General features: G+C 38.6%; 1 protein-coding gene across 1 annotated transcript; it reads left to right on the forward strand.

Annotated features, from left to right (window-relative positions):
- Nucleotides 1–24,721: 24,721 nt before the first annotated feature.
- On the forward strand, nucleotides 24,722–25,304 carry LOC110896924 (FCS-Like Zinc finger 2-like). The gene is made up of 2 exons (XM_022143943.2): nucleotides 24,722–24,949; nucleotides 25,030–25,304. Exons 1-2 carry the CDS (start codon nucleotides 24,735–24,737, stop codon nucleotides 25,169–25,171), a joined length of 357 nt encoding a protein of 118 aa, XP_021999635.1. The 5' UTR covers nucleotides 24,722–24,734; the 3' UTR covers nucleotides 25,172–25,304.
- Nucleotides 25,305–26,186: the final 882 nt, after the last annotated feature.

The following is a 26,186-nucleotide window of genomic DNA, read 5'->3' on the forward strand; positions in this document are numbered from 1 at the left end:
TGCCGTCGGGTTCCAAGCAAAAACGAGAGAGAGAGAGGAAGTCTAGGGTTTGTGTAACTTGTGTGGTTTGTAAAAATGAGAGGCAACCCTTCAACACGGTTGCTTGTTTGTGTAAAATAGAAGTGGGCCGAACCCATACATGGGCCGCCCTTATGGTCCGATCACAAAAGAATGCGGCCCCCTCTATTGGGCTTGTGCGATTGGGTTCGGGTTTGTGTTGTGCGTTTGGATTGTGTGTGTTTATCATACATTCAAATAACATACATGCACATAACAATTCACAGCTCATATAATCACAACATGTTCACATACGTCATACATTCATTACAAAGACGGGTTCAAAATACGAGTTGTCACATTATCCCCAACTAAAAAGAAATTTCGTCCCGAAATTTGGTACGCACTCACTGAGGAAGCTAGGTAAGTTGTATTGTTCACTGGTTTTCCTGGGGTGTCACATCCTCCCCCCGTTGATCTGGAATTTCGTCCCGAAATTCCGCAGTAGTAGCTTCAGCCTCAGTAGTGGTTGCATTGGTTCCGAATAACTGGGGGTACTTTTCTGTCATCCTGTCTTCGCGTTCCCAGGTGTACTCTGGGCCACGTTTGGAGTTCCAACGTACTCGAACAAGAGGGATTCTCTTGTTTTTGAGGACCTTTACATCCCGGTCCGTGATTTCTACACGTTCTTCGACGAACTGCAACCGCTCGTCGATAGTGAGTTCCTTAAAAGGAATTATGAGGGTCTCATCTGACAGGCACTTCTTCAGATTCGACACGTGAAAGACATTGTGAACTGCACCGAGTTCAGCTGGTAGGTTCAACTTGTAGGCCACTTTGCCGATTTTCTCAATGATTTCGAACGGTCCGACGTACCGCGGATTTAGTTTGCCCCGTTTGCCAAAACGAACCACACCCTTCCAGGGTGAGACTTTTAGTAAAACCCGGTCCCCGACCTGAAATTCCAATGGCTTTCTACGCTTATCCGCGTAGGCTTTCTGACGGTCGCGTGCTGCCGCCATGCGTTGTCGTATCTGTGCTATCTTTTCTGTGGCGTCCACTACAATCTCTGGACCCGTAATCTGACTATCGCCCACCTCTGCCCAACAGAGAGGTGACCGGCATTTACGTCCGTACAATGCCTCGAATGGAGCGGCTTGTATGCTGGTGTGATAACTGTTATTGTATGAGAACTCCACCAAAGGGAGATGCTTTTCCCAGCCGTTGCCGAAATCGATAACACATGCCCGAAGCATGTCTTCAAGAGTTTGAATCGTTCGCTCAGACTGCCCATCCGTCTGAGGATGATACGCTGTGCTCATGTCTAATCGTGAGCCGAAAGATTTGTGCATCGCTTGCCATAGTTCTGACGTGAATCGTGCATCGCGATCCGAAATGATGGATGTGGGCACCCCGTGCCTCGAAACAACTTCTTTAAGATAGACGTCTGCGAGAGTGGAGAACTTATCCGTTTCCTTTATAGCCAGAAAGTGTGCAGACTTGGTGAGTCGATCCACGATCACCCATATGGTATCATTCCCACGCTGGGATCTAGGTAGGCCTGTAACGGAATCCATAGAAATTTCTTCCCATTTCCATTGCGGTATCTTAGGTTGTTGAAGTAGGCCCGCTGGTTTTTGGTATTCGACCTTGACTCTCGCACAGGTCAAGCATTTGCCGACATAAGTGGCAATGTGGGCCTTCATGCTGGGCCACCAATAAGTAGTTCTGATGTCGTGGTACATTTTATCCGACCCTGGATGTACCGAGTAGCGAGACTTGTGAGCTTCATCCATTACAAGTTCGCGTAGACCGCCATAAAGTGGGACCCAAATACGCCCCGTTACATAGTAGGCACTGTCTGCCTTCTGTTCCATTCGTTGTCGTGAGCCGCGTAAGGCTTCAGCCTTGACATTTTCGGGCTTCAATGCTTCTACCTGAGCATTTCGTATCTGTGCTGGAAGGCTAGACTGAATCGTAAGCTGTAGCGCTCGCACTCGCCGTGGTAGAGTGTCTTTCCGACTGAGGGCATCAGCCATAACATTGGCTTTGCCTGGATGGTACTTGATGGCGCATTCGTAATCGTTCAGTAGTTCAACCCATCGTCGTTGACGCATGTTCAAATCCTTCTGCTTAAGAATATGCTCGAGACTCCTGTGATCGGTGTAAATCATGCACCTGGTACCGTACAGGTAGTGTCGCCATATCTTAAGCGCGAAAACAACAGCTCCCAGCTCTAAATCGTGCGTCGTGTAGTTCCGTTCGTGAATCTTAAGTTGGCGCGAGGCGTAAGCAATGACCTTGTCCCGTTGCATCAATACACATCCAAGACCCTGGATGGATGCATCACAATATACTACGAAATCGTCCGTGCCTTCTGGCAAAGAGAGGATAGGTGCACTGCAAAGTCTATCCTTTAAGTGCTGAAAAGCAGTTTCCTGCGTGTTGCCCCAACGGTAGGTGACACCCTTCTGTGTCAGTAGTGTAAGCGGCTGAGCAATCTTCGAGAAATCCTTGATAAACCGTCTATAGTACCCCGCCAAACCCAAAAATTGGCGTATTTCCGTTGGTATACGTGGGCAGGCCAGTTTCTGATCGAGTCTACCTTGGATGGATCAACATGGTGTAACACCCGTTCTTTTAAATTAAGGTTTAACGTATCATTTACGAAAAACAATCATGTAATTAAGATTACATATGCATTGGAAATTACGGGTTTATTAAAACCTTTTACAATTTAAAAGTTTAGAACATATGTAATTAAGTTCGTCATTTAAAAGTAACAACGAAATGTCGTGCGGAAGCTTATTTCTTGATCGTGTTCGGTTCTTCATTGTGCTTGATCGTCCTCTGGTGCTAAAATTTTACCTGAAACTCATAAAACATGAGTTGAATTAGTCATACGTAACTTAGAACGTATTTAAACGGGTTCGCAATGCGTATACGGTTAAAATAAACGATTTTCGCGAAACTGACACATGCTCGCGTAGCGCTACGGCCCGTCGCGCTACGCTAGCATGTGTTTTCGACAGACTGTTGCAGCAGGTTGCTGCATATTTCCAGCTCAACCCGATTTCACGGAAACGACCATAACTTCTTCGTTATTGATCCGTTTTACGCGATTCTTTTTCCTACGCGTCCGTAATTTAATTCTCCATCATATGGAGTTAAAATCCAACATCCAACATAATAAATTTTGAGACTTCTAAGCCTTCGACTCGTTCCCCATTTACCGAATTTTAACCCGTTTATACATTTTATCAAACAAACCTATTTATTTGATTCCTATATCTCATACACTTCTTCTAATTAATGTTAACTACTATATTAGGTTCTATTCATAGGTTTATTACACAATTTAAACCCGTTTTCGCTCGTATGCTTATTTTGACCCGTTAAGGATATTTAAGCACTTTGAAGCTTGAAATCGCTTTCATTCATTTCTAGCATCTTAGTCCTACATTTCTCATCAAGTAATCTCCCACTTCAACTATATATGTATTGGGTTTAATGTGGATATCTATATGTTCCGAGTTTTACCCCTCGGATTACCATTTTACGGCAAAGACTCATATAAAGCCCTTTGACCCAAGAATTTATGTTTTTCACTATCAAACTTATCCTAAACATTTATATAATCATAATACTTATTTCCGAACCACCTTTAAGGGTCGTTCGTCTGAATTAGCTTACAAGGGCAATTTGGTCAATTTTCATCCTTCTTTAACTACAAGGGTCCTTTAAATACTTGATTGACCCAAAATCCGACCCTTTTAACTATAATCTTATTTATAAACCCATGTGCTTCTAAAACACCATGAACATAATTAAATTTATTCGGTTTACCTTAAAGATAACCGAATATCCACACTTTAACATTGTCTAACTCTTATAGAACTCCAATTTCTACATGATGAGTTGTGTTATTATACATACCTGGCTCGGATCAATATATTGACCCGTTTCAATACCTTGCCTTCGTAACCGCTAAGCAATAGCGATGTACTTATCCATTTGCTATTTATTCCTATAACATGTAACTCGACAAACCATTAGACAATATTGTCAAAGGGTGATAATTTCATCTTTTGACCCGTTTATTTACCTAATGATCTTCATCACTTCAAGTAAATGCCAATTTCATGTATTATGCTAATTTAAAGTCTACTAGAGAAAATACGAAATCAAGCATAACGTAACGGAATCGTAGTTACGTACCTTTTAAGCACCTTTTTCAAACGCGTATTTCCACCGGCTTGTCCACTTGACGATCCGGATTCCTTGCCTAAAGAGTTCAATTCACAATCCGTTTAGAACCCTTTTTATAAGTCTTAACGCATAATTTGCCATATCCATCAAGCATGCGTCTTTGTCTAATTTTCCACATTTATCTTTCATTTAGGCATTTTAACGAACACCTAACGAGTATAATTTTACATCTTTAAAACAAAGTTCATAACTTGATATTTTGCCCAATATAAACATACATATCGATTTCATCATGTCAAACATGCATACTAATCTCAAAATCATTTCATAGTAATCAAGTAACACCACTTTTGGTAGTCATGATTCTTGTGTTCATCTAAATTTACAAAACCCATTTAACTTATCAATGGATCATCATGAATTTCATAGATTATCCAATAATCCAACATGTTATTGACTAGTGTTTACTCCTAGACATCATATTACTTCAAGATTCATCCATGCATGACATAATCAAGCTCAATTTCAGTTTCTTACAAATAACCTAGAATTTAAGATGGATCAAAACATCACAATTTTACATACCTTGTGATCCTTTCAACTAGGTGTTCATGAATTTGTGCTTGAAATTCGATTTGGAGCTGATTTGAACCCTCAATTTGATCAAGTTTGACATGCACAAGGGTTTGGTGGGGAGCCTGTGTCGCCCCCTGTGTTCTTGTTCGACCAGACATCTCTATTGAGGTGTTTGGTTTTGTTTTTAATTAAAACTAGTAATATAAGTTTCAATTTTAACAACATTGGCCCCTCTAATTTGGTTAGTTAATTAAGTAGGGCACAACCTACTTATTTCTAACAATATTCCCCACTTATTAACTAGGTTAAATTTTCCTAATTAAATTAGTGGGTTTTGGGAATCTATGACTAAGTTTAGTTTAAGTCCCGTTAACTCGGGCCTTCTATAAACTTTATTTCCCAAACGCATTCTTTTTCTCTTTTTATTAAATATTAGATTTAGTTATATAAATCCTAATATTTTCTGGCTCAATTTTTACCACTAACGGTTCTTTAGCTGTCTTTTAGTATTAACATGGTTTGATTACCAAACCCGTTTTTGGGGTGTTACACATGGATCCCATCCTTGTTCACTATGTGGCCTAGAAAGTGGACTTCACGAAGCCAGAAGTCGCATTTCGAGAACTTAGCGTATAGCTGTTCCTTCCGTAGGAGTTCCAAAATAAGGCGTAGGTGCTGCTCGTGTTCCTCCTGACTCTTGGAGTAGATCAGAATGTCGTCGATGAAGACAATGACGAACTTGTCAAGATAGGGTTTGCACACCCTGTTCATAAGGTCCATAAATACGGCAGGCGCGTTCGTTAACCTGAACGGCATGACAAGAAACTCGTAGTGACCGTAGCGAGTTCTGAATGCGGTTTTGGAGACGTCCTCATCCCGGACTCTCAGCTGATGATAACCAGACCTCAAGTCTATCTTCGAATAGTAACACGACCCTTGCAACTGGTCGAATAAATCATCTATACGCGGAAGAGGATAACGGTTCTTCACCGTCACCTTGTTGAGTTCGCGGTAGTCTATACACATCCTGAAGGTACCGTCCTTCTTTTTCACGAAAAGTACTAGAGCTCCCCAAGGCGAAGAGCTTGGGCGAATGAAGCCCTTTTCCAAGAGCTCTTGTAGCTGCTTTGACAGTTCTTCCAATTCTGATGGAGCTAGACGATATGGTGCGCGAGCTATAGGTGCTGCTCCTGGAGCGAGCTCGATTTGAAATTCGACCTGACGGTGAGGCGGTAATCCAGGTAAATCTTCAGGAAACACCTGAGGATAGTTGCGTACAACAGGAATGTCTTCCAATTTCTTTTCCTTCACTGATGCATCCGAAACGAGTGCCAAGATTGCGGTGTGACCCTTCCGCAGACACTTCTGAGCCTTCAAGAAAGAGATGATGCCTACCACTGCACCACTCCTGTCACCTTGAACTTCGAGGGGTTCTTGACCAGAACGTGGAATACGAATGATCTTCTCACTGCATAAGATCTCTGCCTGATGTTGGGATAACCAATCCATCCCAATAACGATATCAAAACTTCCCAAGACTATGGGAATAAGGTCGATGGAGAAAACTTGACCGGCTAAGACAATACTACAACCCTTGACTATTTGCGTGGCTTCTGAACTCTTACCATTAGCTAGTTCTACGACGTGTTTGGTGTTTAGGGGTGTTGATGTACGTTTTAACAATTTACTGGCTTTCACAGAAATATAACTTGTATCCGCACCCGAATCAAATAAAACAGTAACATAAATATCGTTGAGGAGAAACTTACCCATAACCACATTGGGATCGTTCATTGCATCTCCTCGTCCTAACACGAAAGCTCGACCCCTTGCCTCGTTGCCATTGTTGTTGTTGTTTCCCCCGTTGTTGTTGTTCCCGTTGCCCTGGTTATTGTTGTTGCGATTCTAGTTCTGGTTCAGTTGAGGACAGTCACGTTTGAAATGTCCTTCAGCCCCACACTGGAAACATCCCCGGTTTCCACGCTGTGGCTGCTGCTGCTGTGGGTTCTGTGGAGCTGGTTGTTGCGGTTGCTGGTTCTGATTTGCAGGCCGTGGGCTCCTACAGTCTTTGGCCTCGTGACCCATCTTGAGACATCTTTGACAACGACCCTTGTTGCACTGGCCGTTGTGATGTTTGTTGCAGTTGTGACACTTGGGGTGAAACCCTTGATACCTTCTCTGTCTATGACCACCAGAGGATTGCTGACCAGGACTCTGGTAGTGGTCAGTCTTCTGTTGCTGAGCTTGAGACTGAACGGATGCTGAACCTTTGCTATAATCCCCATCCCACTTTCTTTTGCTGTCACTGGGTGTAGTGGGAGTAGCGGCTGAAGTGGTAGCACTGATGCGTTTGGGCAACTTGTTTTGTTCCACCGCCTGATCCGTGAGGTGATGAGCAAGACGCTGGATGTCTTGGATATTGTCGAGGTTAGCCGATGTAACATGGCTCTGAATTTCTGAGGCTAGACCCTTGAGGTACAAATCGATGCGTTTGATGGGAGGGTCTACCATGGTAGGACACAAAATAGCTAGTTCGTTCGATCGCTTCGTGTAAGCTTCTATCTCTGACCCCGTCATCTTCAAGTGATAAAACTCATTCTCCAACTTGTGGATATCATCCCTTGTGCAGTACTCACGCTTGATAAGTTCCTTGAATTCATTCCAGGGTGTGGCGTTAGCAGCTGCCAACCCTAAGATCTGAACTTGGGCGTTCCACCAAGTTAGTGCTATTCCTTCTAGCGTGCCAGTGGCGTATTTCACCCTGCGAGCCTCAGGGCATTCGCACATCTCGAACACTGACTCCAGCTTCTCAAACCAGTGGAGGAGTCCCACTGCCCCCTCTGTGCCGCTGAAAGTACTTGGACGACAGTCCATGAAGTTCTTAAAGGTGCAAACTTGCTGCTGCGCTGGTTGACCTATTATGTACGAATAGGGCAAAGTTTAAATACAAGGGCTAGTTTAGGAGTGTAGGATCTAAAGATCCTAGTGTGTGCTATGGCTACAGGATATACTACCTGCTTGAGCAGCTGCAAGTGCCGCAGCAACTTGAGCTTGAACGAGAGCCTCTAGCTGGGCTTGAGTCATGTTAATTCGTCCAGACATGATCTTCATAGTAAAAGTAGCGTAAGTGAGAATGGTTCGCGAGTAGGGCGATGACAGAAAAGTGTAAGCACGCAGGTATTCTCATGTAATAAAGTTATGTGTATCTAAGCGTAGTGCGAGCAAAGTTCTATATAGTTCTAGCATGCAGGCAATAAACATAAACCTTATTACCTAGGATGTCGAGTCTTGCACATGGAGCGAAGCGTCGTTGTGGATCGTTGAGAGCACTGTTTCTGGTTATAGTCTGGTTTTAATAAAAACGTTTTCCCATATTAGAACCAAGTTCTCTATAACCAATGGCTCTGATACCAATCTGTCACACCCCCAAAATCCACCTGCGGAGTATCACCGCTTGGGAGCGTGACTGACCAGGATCAAGCCACCAATCATATCGAACATGTAAATATATAGTAAAAGTTATCCATCAATATGAAAGGTGTTTATCAAAACCAACATAGTTAAGTATAGCGGAAGCATTAATGTAAAAACCCAATCATAAGTATTAATGTATGAAATGACATAAGTAATCACGATCCATTTGCCCACAACGACCTGCTCCTCCTTGTGCAAGCTCCATATTGTACCTAAGGTCCTGCAAGGCATGCAGCAGATAATCAACAACTAGTTGAGCGAGTTCACAGAAAGTAAGTTCATAACAGTAATGCGTAAGTTCATCTAGTGGGGGCTTCCCATGCAAGTATATACTACTGGTGGGGGATTCCCACATTTATCCTTAATAATGGGGGCTTCCCATTATGGTACTTACTAGACTATTTGCAACCATGTGTTCTTCTTAATCTGAGAACAGGAATACGTACAAGGTCACGCAGGATTTACGTGAGTGCCCTTCCCCGAGGACAGTGGTACGCGTGGGGTTTACGTAGGATTTACGTAAGTGTCCTTCCGACCCGGAATACAGTAGTGGGTATTAGGTTACGCAGGATTTACGTAAGTGTCCTCCCGACCCGGGAGACAATGGTAGATACTAATTTACGTAGGTTTTACGTAAGTGTCCTGACTATCCTGAGGACGATGGTCTATAGTCTAGTGATTGCGTAATGTCGCGGCCCCCGACCCACCCTGGACGGAGTCGGGGCCCGCGGTGCAGATTTCAGTGGTACCCGTGGTATTTAATTTATGCGACAGCGGAAGTCTTTTTACAACAGGATCTTTTATCCGTAAAATGCTCGTTTAATATATTACACCAAGTTTAAGGGATAAATCCCATAATTTACAGTAAGTTGATTTCACACAGAAATCTTTATTTTTCAAAACACGTTTTATTGATTTATTTACACTGAGCCACTTCTCTGAGCTTGATAGTGCTTTACTGCACTTTTCCTGGATCACACAGATCACCTGAAACATGTTTGAAAAAGGTTTTGTCAGCGGGGAAATACTGAGTGAATCATTCTGTTTTCTAAAATGACCCATTAGTTATAATTTACAGTATTAAGAGCGATTACAATGTTTCTATCAACCAATTATCAAGAATGGGTATTTGTCACTCGATTCATTTCTGTGACTGTGGTCATACCACTATTGGGTCCCGTTGCCCAAACAGTGACGATGTACTCACACAGAGTAATAATAACTCACATAGAGTAATATTCACTCACATAGAGTGATAATAACAGTAATGTGCACAATACCCCACATACCAGCTGTAATTTGGTGATTACAAAGACTTAATCCCTGTAATTATAACCTTGAAAATAATTTGGAGTTTTGTAATACTTACTCACAAACTGTGAGAAAACAATTTAAAAAGAAGAATGACTCACATTGCAGATTTAACGAGCAATAGATACAAGCCTACTGATTAGCCTTGATTACACCTAGTTTAACACAATGCACACACAGACAGGTTAGTAACTAATACAGCAGTTACGTCAATTCACGAGATTAAACCCTCACAACGATTAATCAGTGCAATACTCGATAATTCAGTCGGATTTACAACGAATAACAGAGCATAGTCCGAATTCGAACAGCACTCAAATATTCAAGTCGAAATCACGACGAATAATCAAAGTACAAGCTCAATTGAGCAGCACCCGGACTATCGTTGGATAGTTATAATCGATCGGACGTTGAATCGTAATAGCGATCGAGTTATTACCCTGATTGTGGCAGCACCTCGTGATTCGTGTGTGTTTGATAGTGATTTACGTCTAACTCAGTGTATATTATGAGTTTTAACGTCGAATGAACATCTGAATTCAAGTCCCAACCCCTTCTATTTATACTTGAAATTGGACTCCCCCGCGTGTCGCGGAAGATGTTCCTGATCCTGTCGCGACTCGCCTGAGGTGACTATCTAGCCTAGAGTAGCCTTGTCGTGGTATAGCTTTGCTGAATCAGTTACCTCGAGAATTCTCAGTTTAGACAACGAGTAATTGTTGATAATTATCAACTAGGGTTTATCCCCTTGAGTTTTAGGGGCCCTAATCCTGATTCCGATTGTTATGAAAATTTCAGGGTTTACGCCAAATTACTTGGGTGTCTTAATTAGGGTTTTCTTATTGGATAATTATTATCCTAATTACAGATTTTATTGACAGTTGTTACACGTAAGTACGAGTAATCATTCCATATCAAACATTCCAACCCAATTCCCAACCCGGGAATCCCATGCCTTGGCTGTGTGAACTCACCTTGGGTTGCTCGGCAGATACACAAAGAGGGTTTCTTGAACTAAGGGTGGTCAACCACGTCCTAACAGGGTTACCATACAAGTCAGGTTTTGACTTAAAGTAATACACGTATAAACCATAGCAAACACGTACAATATATTAGCAACCACGTATATATCATAGCAACACGTAATCAGTCAAAGCATAACATAGTCAGCTTGTGCGTTTCGGAGGGTTGGGCCGTCTAGCTTGTGCGAGCCCAACCACCTTGTGCGATACAAAAGTCTAAGCCCAAACATTACCCGGCCCAACATATAGGTAAACAGTACAAACAATCCGGCCTGGATCAGCTAAGTAGTTCAACAGTATGTTCAGCCCATTTAGAAATCGTTTAGGTGACTTGTGCGATGTGAATCGGGCTTTGTGCGATTGACATTGGGCTTGTTCGGCCCAATCAACATAATAACTCAACTTGTGCGATCCAAGCAGATTTCTGTGATCAGCTTGGGTTGTGCGATTGGACTTGGACTTGTGCGGTTTAATTTGGGCTGAGCGGCCCAACTACTTAACACCAACCGGCGCGGTCCAGTAACCTTGTGCGAGTGAACAGCTCTTGTGCGATCCGGGCACCTTGTGCGATACGAAGCTTTGTGCGTTTGGCCTCTTGTGCGCTCGGATCAGATTTGTGTGATTGTTTTTACCGAATATTATGCCAAACAGTTATCTCGTTTCCATAATTCAAGCAATATTGTTACTATAGCCAATTAATTTCGGTTGACCAATATAACCGTTTCCTTAGTTACAATTATCAATTAACACAATATCAACAAATTAGTTAGCAAAATATCGATCAAGCAGGGCAAGTTTTAGGCTATCACATAAGAACCCTAGTCCGATCATCATGAACAATATTCTTATGAACTATAATCTATCCATTTATATGAACCTGTAACCGCGAAATCAACATAACCCGATGCACATACTTGAACCGACTATCATGAACATCATTATTACGATTTGAATTAGATAACATCACAGCAGTTAAATAAGCATCATCAAATTGGTTCTTGGTTATTCTCATGCAAATCCAATCTTACAAGACTACCATAAACTAGTTTACAACATCAATAATCATATACCATCTAAGACATGTGAAATCACATAATATAAATCACAAATAGTAAAACACTAACCAAATGATAGTGGGTAATCCGATAGGAGGAACGATCTTGAAGAGAAAGAGAATGCTTGCCGTCGGGTTCCAAGCAAAAACGAGAGAGAGAGAGGAAGTCTAGGGTTTGTGTAACTTGTGTGGTTTGTAAAAATGAGAGGCAACCCTTCAACACGGTTGCTTGTTTGTGTAAAATAGAAGTGGGCCGAACCCATACATGGGCCGCCCTTATGGTCCGATCACAAAAGAATGCGGCCCCCTCTATTGGGCTTGTGCGATTGGGTTCGGGTTCGGGTTTGTGTTGTGCGTTCGGATTGTGTGTGTTTATCATACATTCAAATAACATACATGCACATAACAATTCACAGCTCATATAATCACAACATGTTCACATACGTCATACATTCATTACAAAGACGGGTTCAAAATACGAGTTGTCACAAATACAAGTCGGGTTACGGTGTTACAATATTAACTTGTATGTTCCAAGATTATACAAGTTAATAGTGTTTTAGAAACCACTAGCTTATACATGACACAATGTTGGGTTAAACCAAGATTATAACAGAGGCTTAACACATGTTATCCCAGGTATACGGTGTTACAATATTAACTTGTATGTTCCATATTAACTTATACACGTGTTACGATCAGTATATGCACATCATGGTGTTTTTGCAAACCACTTTTGATATACATGAATACAAGTCGGGTTATAATGGATGCTTACATGTTATCATATGTATACAAGTGGGGTTACAACAAGATTACGATATTAACTAAGCTCACCATTTAACTCATCCCCCCCCCGGTCGACTGTTTTAACCCTTGTCACATGTTAATCAATTACATGTTCCGAACAGACAAATTGTAACACATGTTAGATCAGTATATACACATCATGGTGTTTTGTAAACCACTAGCTTATACATAAATACATGTCAGGTTACAAAAAGATTATAATAGAGGCTTAACACATGTTATACATTCCAAAATGTGCTAAACATGTTATAAATGAACGAAAACTTGTTACAACATGAAAACTTCTTTATGGATCTGTTACAGCATGAACCACTAACACATGTTATAAACGAACGAAAACTTCTTTCCCAAAAGATTTGACTTATTCAATATCCCCGTATCCATCCAGCTTGTCAATTGAATATCTTTATGGATCTGTTTATGTAAATCAACACACGTTATATATTATTCTAACAGGTGCTTAACACATGTTATGGGTCTGTTTCTGTAAATCAAACAACCCAACAAAAAAACACTTATTGTTCAGATCAAAAGGCTAAACCAGCAACCAAACCAACAAAAAAAACAATTATTGTTAAGATAAAAATCCCCAAACAAGCAACCAAACCAACAAAAAATCACGTTCAAAAATCTCATCCTAAAGTTTTCGATTTATTTAAAATACATGAACATTAACCATTACTAGATCTTGATTGAAGACAGAGGAGAGGGGAGAGAGAGAGAACATTAACCATTACTAGATCTTGACTCCGACGACGTTTCGAACTCCGATGCCACCAACCACCCACCCTCCACCACCTTCTACAACCACCCACTGTCGCCGCTATCAACTACCAACAACCCAGAATGAACCAGCCACCACCTTCCACCAACCACCATCGTGCCTCACTCATCGTGCATCTACCGCCTCCCCTGCCCCAACCATAACGGTCAACAACACCACCGCCACAGCGCTGCTGCTGCTGCTGCCGTGGGTGGCTGGAAACCCACCAGTTTTCTCTCTCTCTCTCTTTCGATTTCTCTGGACCTCTCTTTCTTTTTCGATTTCTCTGGTACTCTCTCTCACGGCTCTCACTCTCTCTTTAGGCTTGCAGGTTGTAAGTGTTGTGTAGAGAGAAGGGAAAGTCATGGGAAAGAGGGAATTGAGAGAGCTGAGATTGTGATTTTGAATTGGATATGAAGAGAGAGAAAGAGAGGTGCATTAAAGATGATAGGACTAGACAGTGGAAAGAGAAGGAATATACTACCCAAAATGCCCTTTTAGTTGACTAATGTGTATTATTACATTTCTTTTAAATATAATTGTTACCAAAATTATGAGAGCCATTGATCAAGTGTGATGAAACATAATCAATGGATGGTATTGGGTTTGCATAGTTTTTTAAAAAAAGATGGGGTTTCTTGTATAGCCAAGCCCTATATATATATATATATATAGGGAGCCGCCAAAATAGGAACCACCTCCAGTTGTAAGAACCGCGAGAACCACTCTCAACCAATTAGATTATGCCAACCAAAAGGTTATTTTGGTCTTTTACCCCAAATGTCAAATCCCCCTTATCTCTCTTGATTTAAAGTTCTTTCTCTATCCTCTTTCAATTGTCAGTTTCATCTTCTCCACTCTCCATTTATCTCTCATTTCTGTCTCTCTTGAAATGCTTCGAATGATTCTGCACATGGAAAATCCCAAATCAAAACTCAAACTCATTTCTCTCAAACTCATTCATCACCATCATCCCCCATTTCTCTCTCTCTCAAACTCATTCATCACCATCATCCCTCATCTTGACCACCATCTCTTCTGCCTTTGTAGCGGCTGCCGGCGACGGGGATGCCCACCGAAAACTGGCTATAGTGATGCCAAACGTCCCCTTGTGTGGGGATATTAAATGAGGAGAAGATGAGAGAGAGAGCCGCCGTGTGCGGAGGCGACGATGACCGATTGAGACGACGGAGAAGATGATGTTGGAAGACGGAGAAGATGATGTTGGAAGACGGAGGTTTAGTGGAGGTTTAGTGGTGTCTCTGACGGAGGTTTAGTGGTGGTCGTGGTGTCTCTGACCGGATGTGGCGGCGACGGATGGGCAGCGTAGCAGCATGTGGGGCTCCAGCAAGTAACATCAGCAGGTGGGGTGTCTCTGACCGGAAGTGGCGGCGACGGAGGTTTAGTGGTAGTCATGGTGTCTCTGACCGGAAGTGACGGCGATGGATGGGCAGCGTAGCAGCAGGTGGGGCTCCGGCAAGTGACGTCAGCAGGTGGGGTGATGGCAGTATACATCTCCTCAGGTCCTGGGTTCATAAAATTCAAGTATGTTCACCTCTGATTCCTACATTCCTTGCGATTTTGACTGAGGAGAATATATGTGGGTGTTTGATTAATTGTTTTGATAAAACTGCTATTTGTAATGCTTGGTCAGTTGAGTCTGCCTATGTTTGATTTAAGTTCTTGTAATTTTGAATCGAGTTGTTGATCTGCTAATTGTTGAATTTAGGATGTTGTTTATATGATTTAAAAGGGGGAATAAGACATTGCTGCTGTAGTAAAACATGTAATCAGGAGATCGTTTTCAATGAAAGTTGGTGATAAACTGTTGTAGTAAAACTGCTGGTTCGGGTTTAACTCACTCGGTTCAAGTTTCGGTTCGGGGCAACTCACCACAAAACGGGTTCGGTCAACTCGGTAAACACCCGAGACAAACTCGGGCAATGGCAGCCAAAACAGTCGTCTCAAAGACCCGGTAACATTTAACGGCGCGAAAATTTATAGTTATATAGTTTTAGATTTTAGTTAGTTACGCGACCGAGCTCGACTCGATTCGAATAGATACTAGCTTACATATTTAACGAGAAATTTTATATATAGTGGTTATATTGTTGAAAATTGATTGAATTTTTGGAAAATATATCGACACTTAGTTGTCGGGATCGTCCAAAAAACAGAGGAAACGTAAAAAGTTTAACGTAAACTTTTAACGTAAAACGGAAATTTTTATCGTAGAACGTAAACTTTATATGGTAAAACGTAAATTTTTTACGTAAAACGTAAACTTTTTAATGTAAAAACGTAAAGTTTTTAACGTAAAACGTAAAAAGTTTAATGTAAAACGTAAAAACGTAAAATGTTAACGTAAAACGTTAACGTAAAACGTTAACGTAAAACGTAAAATTTTAAACGTAAAACGTAAATTTTTTAACGTAGAACGTAAACTTTTTAACGTAGAACGTAAAATTTTTAACGTAAAAACGTAAACTTTTTAATGTAAAAACGTAAAGTTTTTAACGTAAAACGTAAAAACGTAAAACGTAAATACGTAAACTTTTTAACGGAAAACGTAAAAAATTTAACGTAAAACGTAAAAAGTTTTACGTAAAACGTAAAGCGTAAAAAGTTTAAAAAGTTTAACGTAAAACGTAAATTTTTTTAACGTAAAACGTAAATTTTTTTAACGTAAAACATAAAACGTAAATATTTTAACGTAAAACGTAAATTTTTTAACGTAAAACATAAATTTTTATGTATAAACTATTTAACGTAAAACGTAAAAATTTTTCTACGTAAATTGTAAAACGTAAAAAAACCGTGTGATAAAACGACGCCTAAACAAGGGGCGTGAATACGGGGCATAAAAACGCCGCGAAAAAAGGGACGTAAAAAACGCCGCGTTAAAATGGGACGTAAAAAACAGCGCGTTAAAAAAACGACGCTTGAAAAAGCCGGGCGTTCAAAAACAACGCGTTAAAAAACACGGTCGCAAAAACGGCGTGAAAAACAGTCGCAAAAACGGCGTGAAAAAAAACGGGGCGTAAAAAAACGGCGTGTAAAACGAGTCGTAAAAACGGCGCGTACAAACGGGATGTAAAAAACGGGGCTAAAAACGGCGCGTAAAAACGGGACGTAAAACACGGCGCGCTAAAAAATGATGCGTAAAACCGGGAATAAAAAACCGCACGTAAAAACCAGGTCGCAAAAACGGCGTGAAAAAAACGGGGCGTAAAAAAACGGCGCTTAAAACGGGCCGTATAAGCGGCGCGTAAAAACGGGACGCTAAAACGGCGCGTAAAAGCGGGACGTAAAAAATTGGGCGTAAAAATCGGCTTGTAAAAACGTGACGTAAAAAACGGCGCGACAAAATACGGTGCGTAAAACCGGGTATAAAAAATGGCACTTAAAAACCCGGTCGCAAAAACGGCGTGAAAAAACAGAGCGTAAAACGGGTCGTAAAAAACGCGCGTAAAAAACGGGTCGTAAAAAAACGCGTGTAAAAAACGGCGCGTTAAAAAAAGCCGATTGAGAAAAACGACGCCTTAAAAAAACGGCACGTTAAAAAACGGCGCGTAAAAAACGACGCTTGAAAAACGGCGCGTAAAAAACGGGGCGTTAAAAACGGCGTTAAAAACGACGCGTCAAAAAAAACGTAAAACGTAAAAAGTTTAACGTAAAACTTAAATGGTAAAAAGTATAAAAATCTTTGAAAGAAAATCTGAATTTAAAAATGTTTTTAATAAAGAAATTATGTTTAAAAAATAAAAGTAATAAAAAGTAATTATTGAGTAGGACAAAAAGGCAATTAAATATAATATATATAAAAAGACAAAAAAGTAATTTTACTTACATACCCTTTTCAATTAAAATATTAAAGACATAATAAGACAAAAAAAATACTTTATATTATTTTTAAATACTTTTAATATCATCCATCCATCATCTTGATCTTATGTTATGGCTAGAAAGTGGTTCGTGCAGTTCTTACAACTTGGGATGGTTTTCATTTTAGCGATCCCCTATATATATATATATATACATACACACATATATATATATATAGTGTAAGGTTCAATGTGGAACACCATAAAAGTAGGGAAACCGAGGAACCATGCATTTAACGTGTTAAATATATCATAAAAAATTATTTAAAATGCTAAAAGTATTTTTCTCCAAAAACTTTTTCGAAACTTTTGCATATGAAGATGTATAGAAGCCATTCTAATTATAAAAAAAATATTTTTGTAAAAAAATTACCTTTATTTAAGTATTTTAAGCATTTTTTTTTTGTTTTTGAATGTTTTTAATTAAAAAAATTTCTAGATGTATTTGCATGCAAAAGCTCCGAGAAAATGTTTGAAAAAATTAATTTTTAACATGTTAATTTGATTTTTTTATATATTTATTATGTTAAATGGATGGTTCCCAGTTCTCCACTTTTTTATGTTTACCATTGAACCCAACCCTATATAAACTAACATTTATGGTGAAAATCACGAGAACTAGTGTGAAGACAACCAAAAGTACCTAAAAAGTTTAAAAGCACACAAATTTTTTATTTTTGCAACTCTTTATTAATATTCTTTTGTATTTTTTATTAATAAAAATTTGCGATTTAAATTTATTTTTTTTTTAAACCAAAAAAGCTATTTTTTTTAGCATTTAGGTTTTCGGAGGTGAGGTGGGGGTTGTGGGGTATAGTTTTTTGGTTTTTGTTGGATGGTAAATAAAGGAATAAAATGGATGATGGGGTATAAAGGGAATTGAAGTCATTGTTGACTTTCTGATAGCACATGAATATTACGTCATAATTTTTTATACGTATATAACTTTTTATACATTATTATTTGAGTAAATTATCAAAATTATCCTTAAGGTTTGGTCATGTTTGCTAGTTTCATCCAAAAACAACTTTTTTGTATCATATTGTGCTTCACTTTTATGTTTTTTTTTTTTTTTTTTTTTTTTGCCATTTTCATTCAAAATCTAATTTGCTTCATTTTATCTATCAGACATTTGGAAAAAAATGGCAAAACAATCTCGAATCTCATGGACGATTATGACAAATAAGTTAGACGTTGGACGAAAATGGCAGAAAAAAAAATCCCAAAAGTGAAGAGCAATATGGTACAAAAAAGTTGTTTTTGGATGAAACTGGGAAATATGGCCAAACGTCAGAGACGATTTTAGCAATTTACGTTTATTATTTTTTAAAATAAAAATTATATCATAATAACAAACATTTTTTTTATCTTTAATATCGTCTTACTATATAAAAATTTAAAAAGTTACGTTTTAAGTTGGTGAATGATGTGTGTAAAATGCAACATATAAATTACATCAAATGAGACATAAAACTAACCCTTTTTAAGTACTAATGTTGGAAAAAGTGTATTTTTGTCTTCCTTTTGTATTTTAAGGATTAAATGAGCTCAAAATAACAAAAGAAGCAAAAAGACAGCTAAATCTAACATAAATACAAGAAAGGGAACAAAAGTGGACTGCCCGACCCCTCGACAGCATCCTCTCAAGCAAAACAGAGAAGACAGAAGACTGAACACGCCCCGTGCTCAGCGAGCACGGGGCCGTGCCCAAGAAGCAGCAGAAAAGACAAACCTGTAGAAGCTTCTATTGCTCACCACGGGGTCGTGCCAAGTGACCACGGGGGCGTGCCCAAAGTACTGCAGGCGCATTAATTGTAATTGCGAATTACAATTAATGAAGAGAGATAGTGTCAGACGGGCACGGGGTCGTGCCCAGCGGACATGGGGCCGTGCCCAGGCTTCTGTTCAGCCTATAAATAAGAGTGCTTGGAGCCATTGCAACTCATCCCTTGGCACACCACCTCTCTCACACTTCATCCACCACCCACCACCATCACAACACCATCATCCACCACCATCATCCATTGTCCATCATAGAGTGTGTGAGTCATCTCGGGATCTAAGATTGATCGTAAGAGTTCTTGACAATCAAGGCCATGTTTGCCTAAGTCTCTTACATCACTTGGTGAAGACAAGTGTTTAGTATAATACTTTTTATTTTTAATCTTTTACACTTCTTAATTGGTTTTGTATTAATGACTTTAATAACTAGTTTCTTATATTGAAGGTGATTCTTCCTTATCGTTTGTCCGTGGTGTCTTGACATTATTTTACTGTCTATATAAAATAAAAGATTTTCACCATTCATATCTCCACGGTCTATATGGAGGTATGTTGGCTACCTGGTCGGGGGTTAAGGGAACGGTTTGGTAAGGGTTTTGCCCTTGTTCAACGTTTAGAGGTCTTGCAAGGGACCTGGGTCAAATTTAGTAGGACCTCCTTCGATACCCAAAGGTATTGGATGGCGGGGGTCCAAACTCTTTGATCCCCTCATAAGTTAACTACTACTAATACTATAACCCGGCTATTTAGGACTGTATCCCTGCTGACTCAGACTACTTAGTCGAGGGTAACGTCACCTCCAAAAGAGGGGTCTACCATAATTTGCATTAATAACTTAATTAATTATCTTTCAATAATCCGACCCTTTAGGATTGTATCCTTGCTGACTCAAACTACTGGGTTGAGGGTAACGTCGCCTTCAAAAGAGGGGCCTACTACAATAACTAAGATAATCTCTTAAACAAGTGCAAAAGTGCGAAAATAATCAAAGGTTATACTAACACACGAGTCGGATCCAAGTGATTCATCCTGTCTATCTGTTTTTATTTTTATTTTTCAGCATTTAGTTAGTTTTATTTTTCTTAGTTTAAAAAAATATTTTTCTAACATTTTGATTTGATTAGACGTTGAGGATAAACTGGTACTAAAAGCTCTTGTGTCCTTGGACGACCTCGGTATCTTACCAACACTATACTACGTCCACGATGGGTGCACTTGCCCATATGTGTGTTTAGTGTTAGTAAATATCGTGTTTTATAAATTTAAAACTTGGCTAAAAGTGTAAAAAGGCTTAAAATATATATTTAAAACATATACACACTTACACGCATCAGTGAATCTCTACATGGTGTTATTGTTTGTGTCCATGGTGTTTTAGTATGTTCATGTTGTTTTTAAGCATGTACATAGTGTTATTAGTTTGTACACCGTTTTGTTAGTATGTACATAGTGTTATTGGTTTGTATATGATTTTTTATTCTGTACATGGTACTATTAGTCTGTACATGACGTTTTTATGTTTTGTACATGGTGTTTTAGGGTTTTAGTTTCTGTATATGATTTTTTTATTCTGTACATGGTATTATTAGTCTGTACACACACACTCACTCACTCTCACGCCCCAGCACCACCTTAGTTAGGGATGGCAACAGGTCGGGTTTGGGATGGGTTTAGGTTATCCCAACCCCAAACCCAGTTAGATAAGCTTGTCATAATCCTATCATAAAACCCATCGAGGTTCTATAGGGTAAATACCCGTCGAGTATCGGGTATACTGCAGGTTTTGGATAATCCTGGTAATCTAAAAATATTACCCATTGGATATCTATCGGGTAGCTACTAATCAATTATATTTAGCATTATAAGTATATAAACACATTAAATAACTATAATATATATATAAAATATCATACCTAAATGTATACAAAGAATACCCAGATGCATAGATGACTGATGTGTACAAAATGCAACATATAAATTACATCAATTGAGGTATAAAACCAACCCTTTTTAGTACTAATGTTGATAAAAGCGCGTTTCTTTCTTCCTTTTGAATTTACAAAACAAAATGAGCTTAAAAGAACAAAAGGGACAAATAAGCTGCCAAAAACCAACATAATTACAAGAAGAAGGAATAACATGACATGCCCGACCCCTCAGCAGCATCTCCCAAGACAAAAACAAGAGAACAGAAACTGACCACGGGGCCGTGCCCAGCCAGGCATGGGGCGTGGTCAGCCCTGACACAAAAAGACAAAGCCTGTAGAAGCTTCTACGCCCACCACGGGGCCGTGCCCAGCTCACAATGGGGCGTGGTCAACTCTTAGATTTGTAGAATCTTAATAGTACAGTGAAGAGTTGACCACGGGGTCGTGTCTAGAGGCCACGGGGTCGTGTGGGGCCCTCTGCTGTCAAATGCAATTAATGAAGGAAGAGAAGAAGACTGGCCATGGGCCGTGCCCAGTGGACACGGGGCCGTGGCCGGGGCTTTGTTCTGGCTACAAATAGGGGTGCTTGGTTCACTTCAAAGGCATCCCTTGGCAAACCACTTCTCTCCCACTTTGCCACCACTCCACCACCACTACAACACCAACACCCACCACCATCATCCATCTTTCATATTTAGAGTGTGTAGTAGTTTCGGCATCCAAGATTGATCATAAGAGTTCTTGTCAATCAAAGGCCATGTTTGGCTAATCTCTTACATCACTTGGTGAAGACAAGTCTTTAATGTATTACTTTTGATTTTTAATATTTCGGCACTTTTAATTGGGTTTGTATTAATGACTTTGATAACTAGTTTCTTATGTTGAAAGTGAACTTTCCTAACCATTTCTTGATGATGCCATTGATTTGCTCATTCGTGTCTTTACGATCTATATAAAGCACGTTAACTGCCTAGAAGGGGGTGGTTTGGTAAAGTTCTTGCCTCGTTCAGTGTATAGATCCTGCGAGGACTTGGTTCAAAGTTACTAGGACCTCCTTCAATGCCCCAAAGGTATTGGATGGCGGGGGTGCGAATAGCTGGAACCCCTCATATGTAAACTACTATTAAAACATTAAACCGGCTTCTTGGGATTGTATCCTTGCTGACTCAAACCACTTAGCCGAGGGTAACGTCGCCTTCAAAAGAGGGGCCTACCACTTTTCGCATTAATAACTTACTTAATTATCTTTCAATATTCCGACCCTTTGGGATTGTATCCCTGTTGACTCAAACCACTGGGTTGAGGGTAACGTCTCCTTCAAAAGAGGGGCCTACTACTATAACTAAGATAATCTCTTAAAAAGTCCGAAAGTGCGAAAATCATCAAAGGGTACATTAAAGATGAGTTGGATCCAAGTGATTCTATCTTATCTATTTGTTTTTCATTTTATTTATCTTTTAATTTTTAGTTTTATTTTCATGTTTAAAAAACTCTTTTCAAAAATTTAGATTGATTAGACGTTGACGATAAACCAGTATTAAAAGCTCTTGTGTCCTTGGACGACCTCGGTATCTTACCAACACTATACTACGCTCGCGATGGGTGCACTTGCCCAAGTGTGTGTTTAGTGTTAGTATAATATTGTGTTTTATAAATTTAAAACTTGACTAATGCGTAAAACGGACTTAAAATATTAATAAAATCATATCACGCTATACGCACACCAATGACAAATTTAGTGTATGCCAATTTTTGGCGATTGTTAGCACAAGATAAAAAATTGACAATCTAGATATTCCATAATAGTTACACCAAAAGATTACAAAAAGAATGTGTATTTCATTCGGTGAATTTTCTGTTACCTTGATCAAAAATTTAGATTTTTTTTTTGATTTTTTTAAGATTTTTTGGGGGTTTAGTTTTTAGCATTTTAGCTTGGGGGGAGGGGTGGGGGGGTTTAGGTTTGGGGGGGGGGTTAGGTTTTTTTAGGTTTTTTGGGGGTTTTAGTTTTTAGCATTTAGCTTTGGGGGGGGGGGTTAGGTTTTTTTTTTTTTTTTTGGGGGGGGGGGGGTGGGTGGGGGTTAGGTTTTTTTAGCTATTTTAGGTTGTGTTCACATTGGTTCTCGCGGTTCTCACAATAAGGGTGGTTCTCGCATGAGCCCCTCCCTATATATATATATATATATATATATATATATATATATATATATATATATATATATATCAAGCATAGAATGAGATAAACGGGTACACTTATCGGGCAAGAGAGCATATCGCCATATCTCAAACCCGTGAAAAAAATAAAACTAATCCTAAACCCGTCCCAAATATGTCATGTTTCGAGTTTACCCATCGGGTTCATGTTCGATTGCCATCCCTAACCTTAGTGTTGATAAAATATATAGTACAACTGTAAAACATATCGATATAATATAACTGTTTATATGCTTATAGTTTGATGTTATGTAATGAGTTGATGTCCTGTACAAACAGTGTTAACTGTAAGAACTGTAAGAACAGATCTGAGTCATTGATAGTTTAAATCAAGGGTTGGTATTGATTACAAATAAAACCCTTATAATTAATAATTAATACTATCAAGTTAGGGGTATTTTAGTCATTTAGCCATTTCCCATTAAATACTAATTCCACCAAGTTTTTTAAACTAAAATAACTTTTATACAATTCATTATTTTTGAAAAAATTCTACCAAAAAATCAAGTATTTTTTAATCTTTAATATGAGTACCATATTGATATATACTTTTTTATTTATTAAAGTGACTTTTAAAAAAGTTGAAAAAAATGTGTTTTATAATTGTGCTAATATGAAAAATGTATTGTGTTGACTTTAAATTTATACGTAAGTTCTTATTTTGTTGTGTAATTCTTATATGTTATTTTTTCCTTTTGTGTTGTTATTGGGAGCCTATTTGGAATAAACTTGTTTTCTACTAGTTATCTAATAGTATGTGCTATTTACAAAATTAAAACAAAAACATGAAATTGTGCTAGTATGTAACAATATGTGTTGTTTATAAAATTAAAAAAAAAATGAAAATGTGCTAGTTATGTAATAGTATCTGTTGTTTACAAAATTAAAAAAAAACATGAAATTGTGCTGATTAATGTGTTGATTACAGTGTTATGCTAAGTACGGGATGTGTTGACGGTGGTGGTGTGGGATGTTACAGCGGATGTGCTGATGATGGTGTTACAATGCTGATTAAGGTGCTGATGTTGACGATATGCTGACTACGGTGTTGACGATGATGCTGATTACGGTGATGCTGATGATGTTGATTACAATGCTGATGATGATGATTACGGTGCTGATTCGAGGATGAAGAATAGATTAGGAGATTAGGATTTGAATTAATCTTGCATGAATTTAGGGATAATTTAATTATTGTTTTTAATTAGATATAAATAAAAGGGTATAAAAAGTTCAAAATACCCTTAAATCAACTTTTTAATTGAGGACACATGTCATTAAACTGTTGGTTTTCTTATAGTTTGTACAAAGATACGTGTTTGTATATAATCCTATACCGTTATGTAATTACAATCTCTAGACGACTTACAAATGCTTCACAGCTTTTAATTCGTTCCAGCTAATTTTACTATGGAAGTTTAAAGAGAAAATTGGTTTAATTTATGGGAGAATTAATTAAAGAGACAGATTAATTACGCCCATTTTAAATTGAAATTTTTATATCTCCCTAACGAGTAATTAATTCATAACTTTTCCGAGCTATATATATCACATACCACCATCCTTCCATCTCAACGATCTAAATCTCTCTCGCCAATCGAGTACAACACTCAGTAGCATCTGCAGGTACAAATTTAACAATGTTTATTTTTGTTGATTAAATTACATTCATCTTGTTTAGTTTGTTTTAGGCAGTTCAAACCAGGAAATATGTCAGTCGTTCATTCCACCAACAAAAAGAATGTTACCAAGATCCAACCAGTTTCACCGGTAAACACTTGTGACCGACCATCCACGCAGCATGTCAACACTATGAATCATAAAACTTCTGCTTCGTCTGTCCCAATAGTCGTTATTGAATCCTTCAAACATTGTTTTGCTTGCAAAAAGTTTATCGGAAACATGGTCGACATCTATATATACATGTAAACGATCCACTTTGTCCCATAAATAGTTGTTTCAAGATTTTTCAGACATTCAAAACTTATGTATTTGTTATTGGTAGGGATATGGCCTTCTGCAGCAACGAATGTAGAAGCAAGGAAATGGATAAAGTCCCCGAAAAAATGCCCAAGAAACATGTGACGGTGAACATGAGAAAGAGAAGTCGTAAGGACAAGGCACCAAAAAGGGCTGCCATTGCATAACTTGATGCATGATTCTTCTATTCTCAACAGTGGAAGAAAATGATTTTCGTGTCAAGATGATATTATTGTAATTTTGCTATTTAGGGTTTCATTCTCTTACAACAAATTAAATATGACGAAATAATTAGATTATATACATACCGTCTATCACATCAACAATTCATTTATTCTTTAAAGTAACATTAATATTCTAAAAAATCATCCTTATTCATAAACATATTTTCATTGTTTTCACAATATAACCACCTTTTATTTATATATATATATATATATATATATTATTGATACTAATTTTCCAAATGAATGAAACTTATAAAATGTGAATAAATTCTATAAAATTAACATTTTGTTTATGAGCTTAAAACCCCATAGATATTAATAAAATAGTTGTTTATAAATAAATAACTTTACCGTATCATCATCCGTCTAATTTACTTTGGTATGAAAAAATAAAATTCGAAACCTGAATGGAGAAAACTTGTGCAAATCATATTAAACAATCAGTTTTGGGTTCATTACACAAATAGTCCTTGTGGTTTACTAAAAATAACTCTTTTGGGTACTAAGATTTTCGAGTAATAGTTTCAGGATTCTAGGTTTCAATTTTGTAATACCTTTGGGTATTAACATCAACTTTCATTAATTTTTTTGTTAAGTTGCTCAATCATTTAAATTCAAAGAACTAACTACCTAACTTTCAGAGTCATTTAACTTAAAAGAACTAACTACGTAACTTTCCGATATTGAGGGACTGTTTGTGTATTAAGATGAAAAAAACCACACATACACACCCCCTATCCAATCCTCAACTGGCACATACCCCATCCTCTCTCCCCCTTTTAACCATCATCGCTAGAAACAAAATAACTCTGGCTGACCACTCATCCTAAAAATGAAGCCCACCTGTGCTGGCCAACCACCCCCTCATATATGATTGCGTTCGTCTCCACCATCTCAAGCGAATTTCGGTGACCAAGTCCATCTCTCTTGTAACACCTCGGAAAATTTCGTCCAA

The sequence above is a fragment of the Helianthus annuus genome, chromosome 10 (assembly GCF_002127325.2).
Source record: "Helianthus annuus cultivar XRQ/B chromosome 10, HanXRQr2.0-SUNRISE, whole genome shotgun sequence".
Taxonomy (NCBI): domain Eukaryota; kingdom Viridiplantae; phylum Streptophyta; class Magnoliopsida; order Asterales; family Asteraceae; genus Helianthus; species Helianthus annuus.

Excerpts from the sequence above, each read along its gene's own strand:
- LOC110896924 (XM_022143943.2), top strand. The coding sequence starts at position 24,735 with ATGTCAGTCGTTCATTCCACCAACAAAAAGAATGTTACCAAGATCCAA. Across the intron at positions 24,950-25,029 it reads GTCGACATCTATATATACAT|GGATATGGCCTTCTGCAGCA; the intron begins GTAAACGATCCA and ends TGTTATTGGTAG.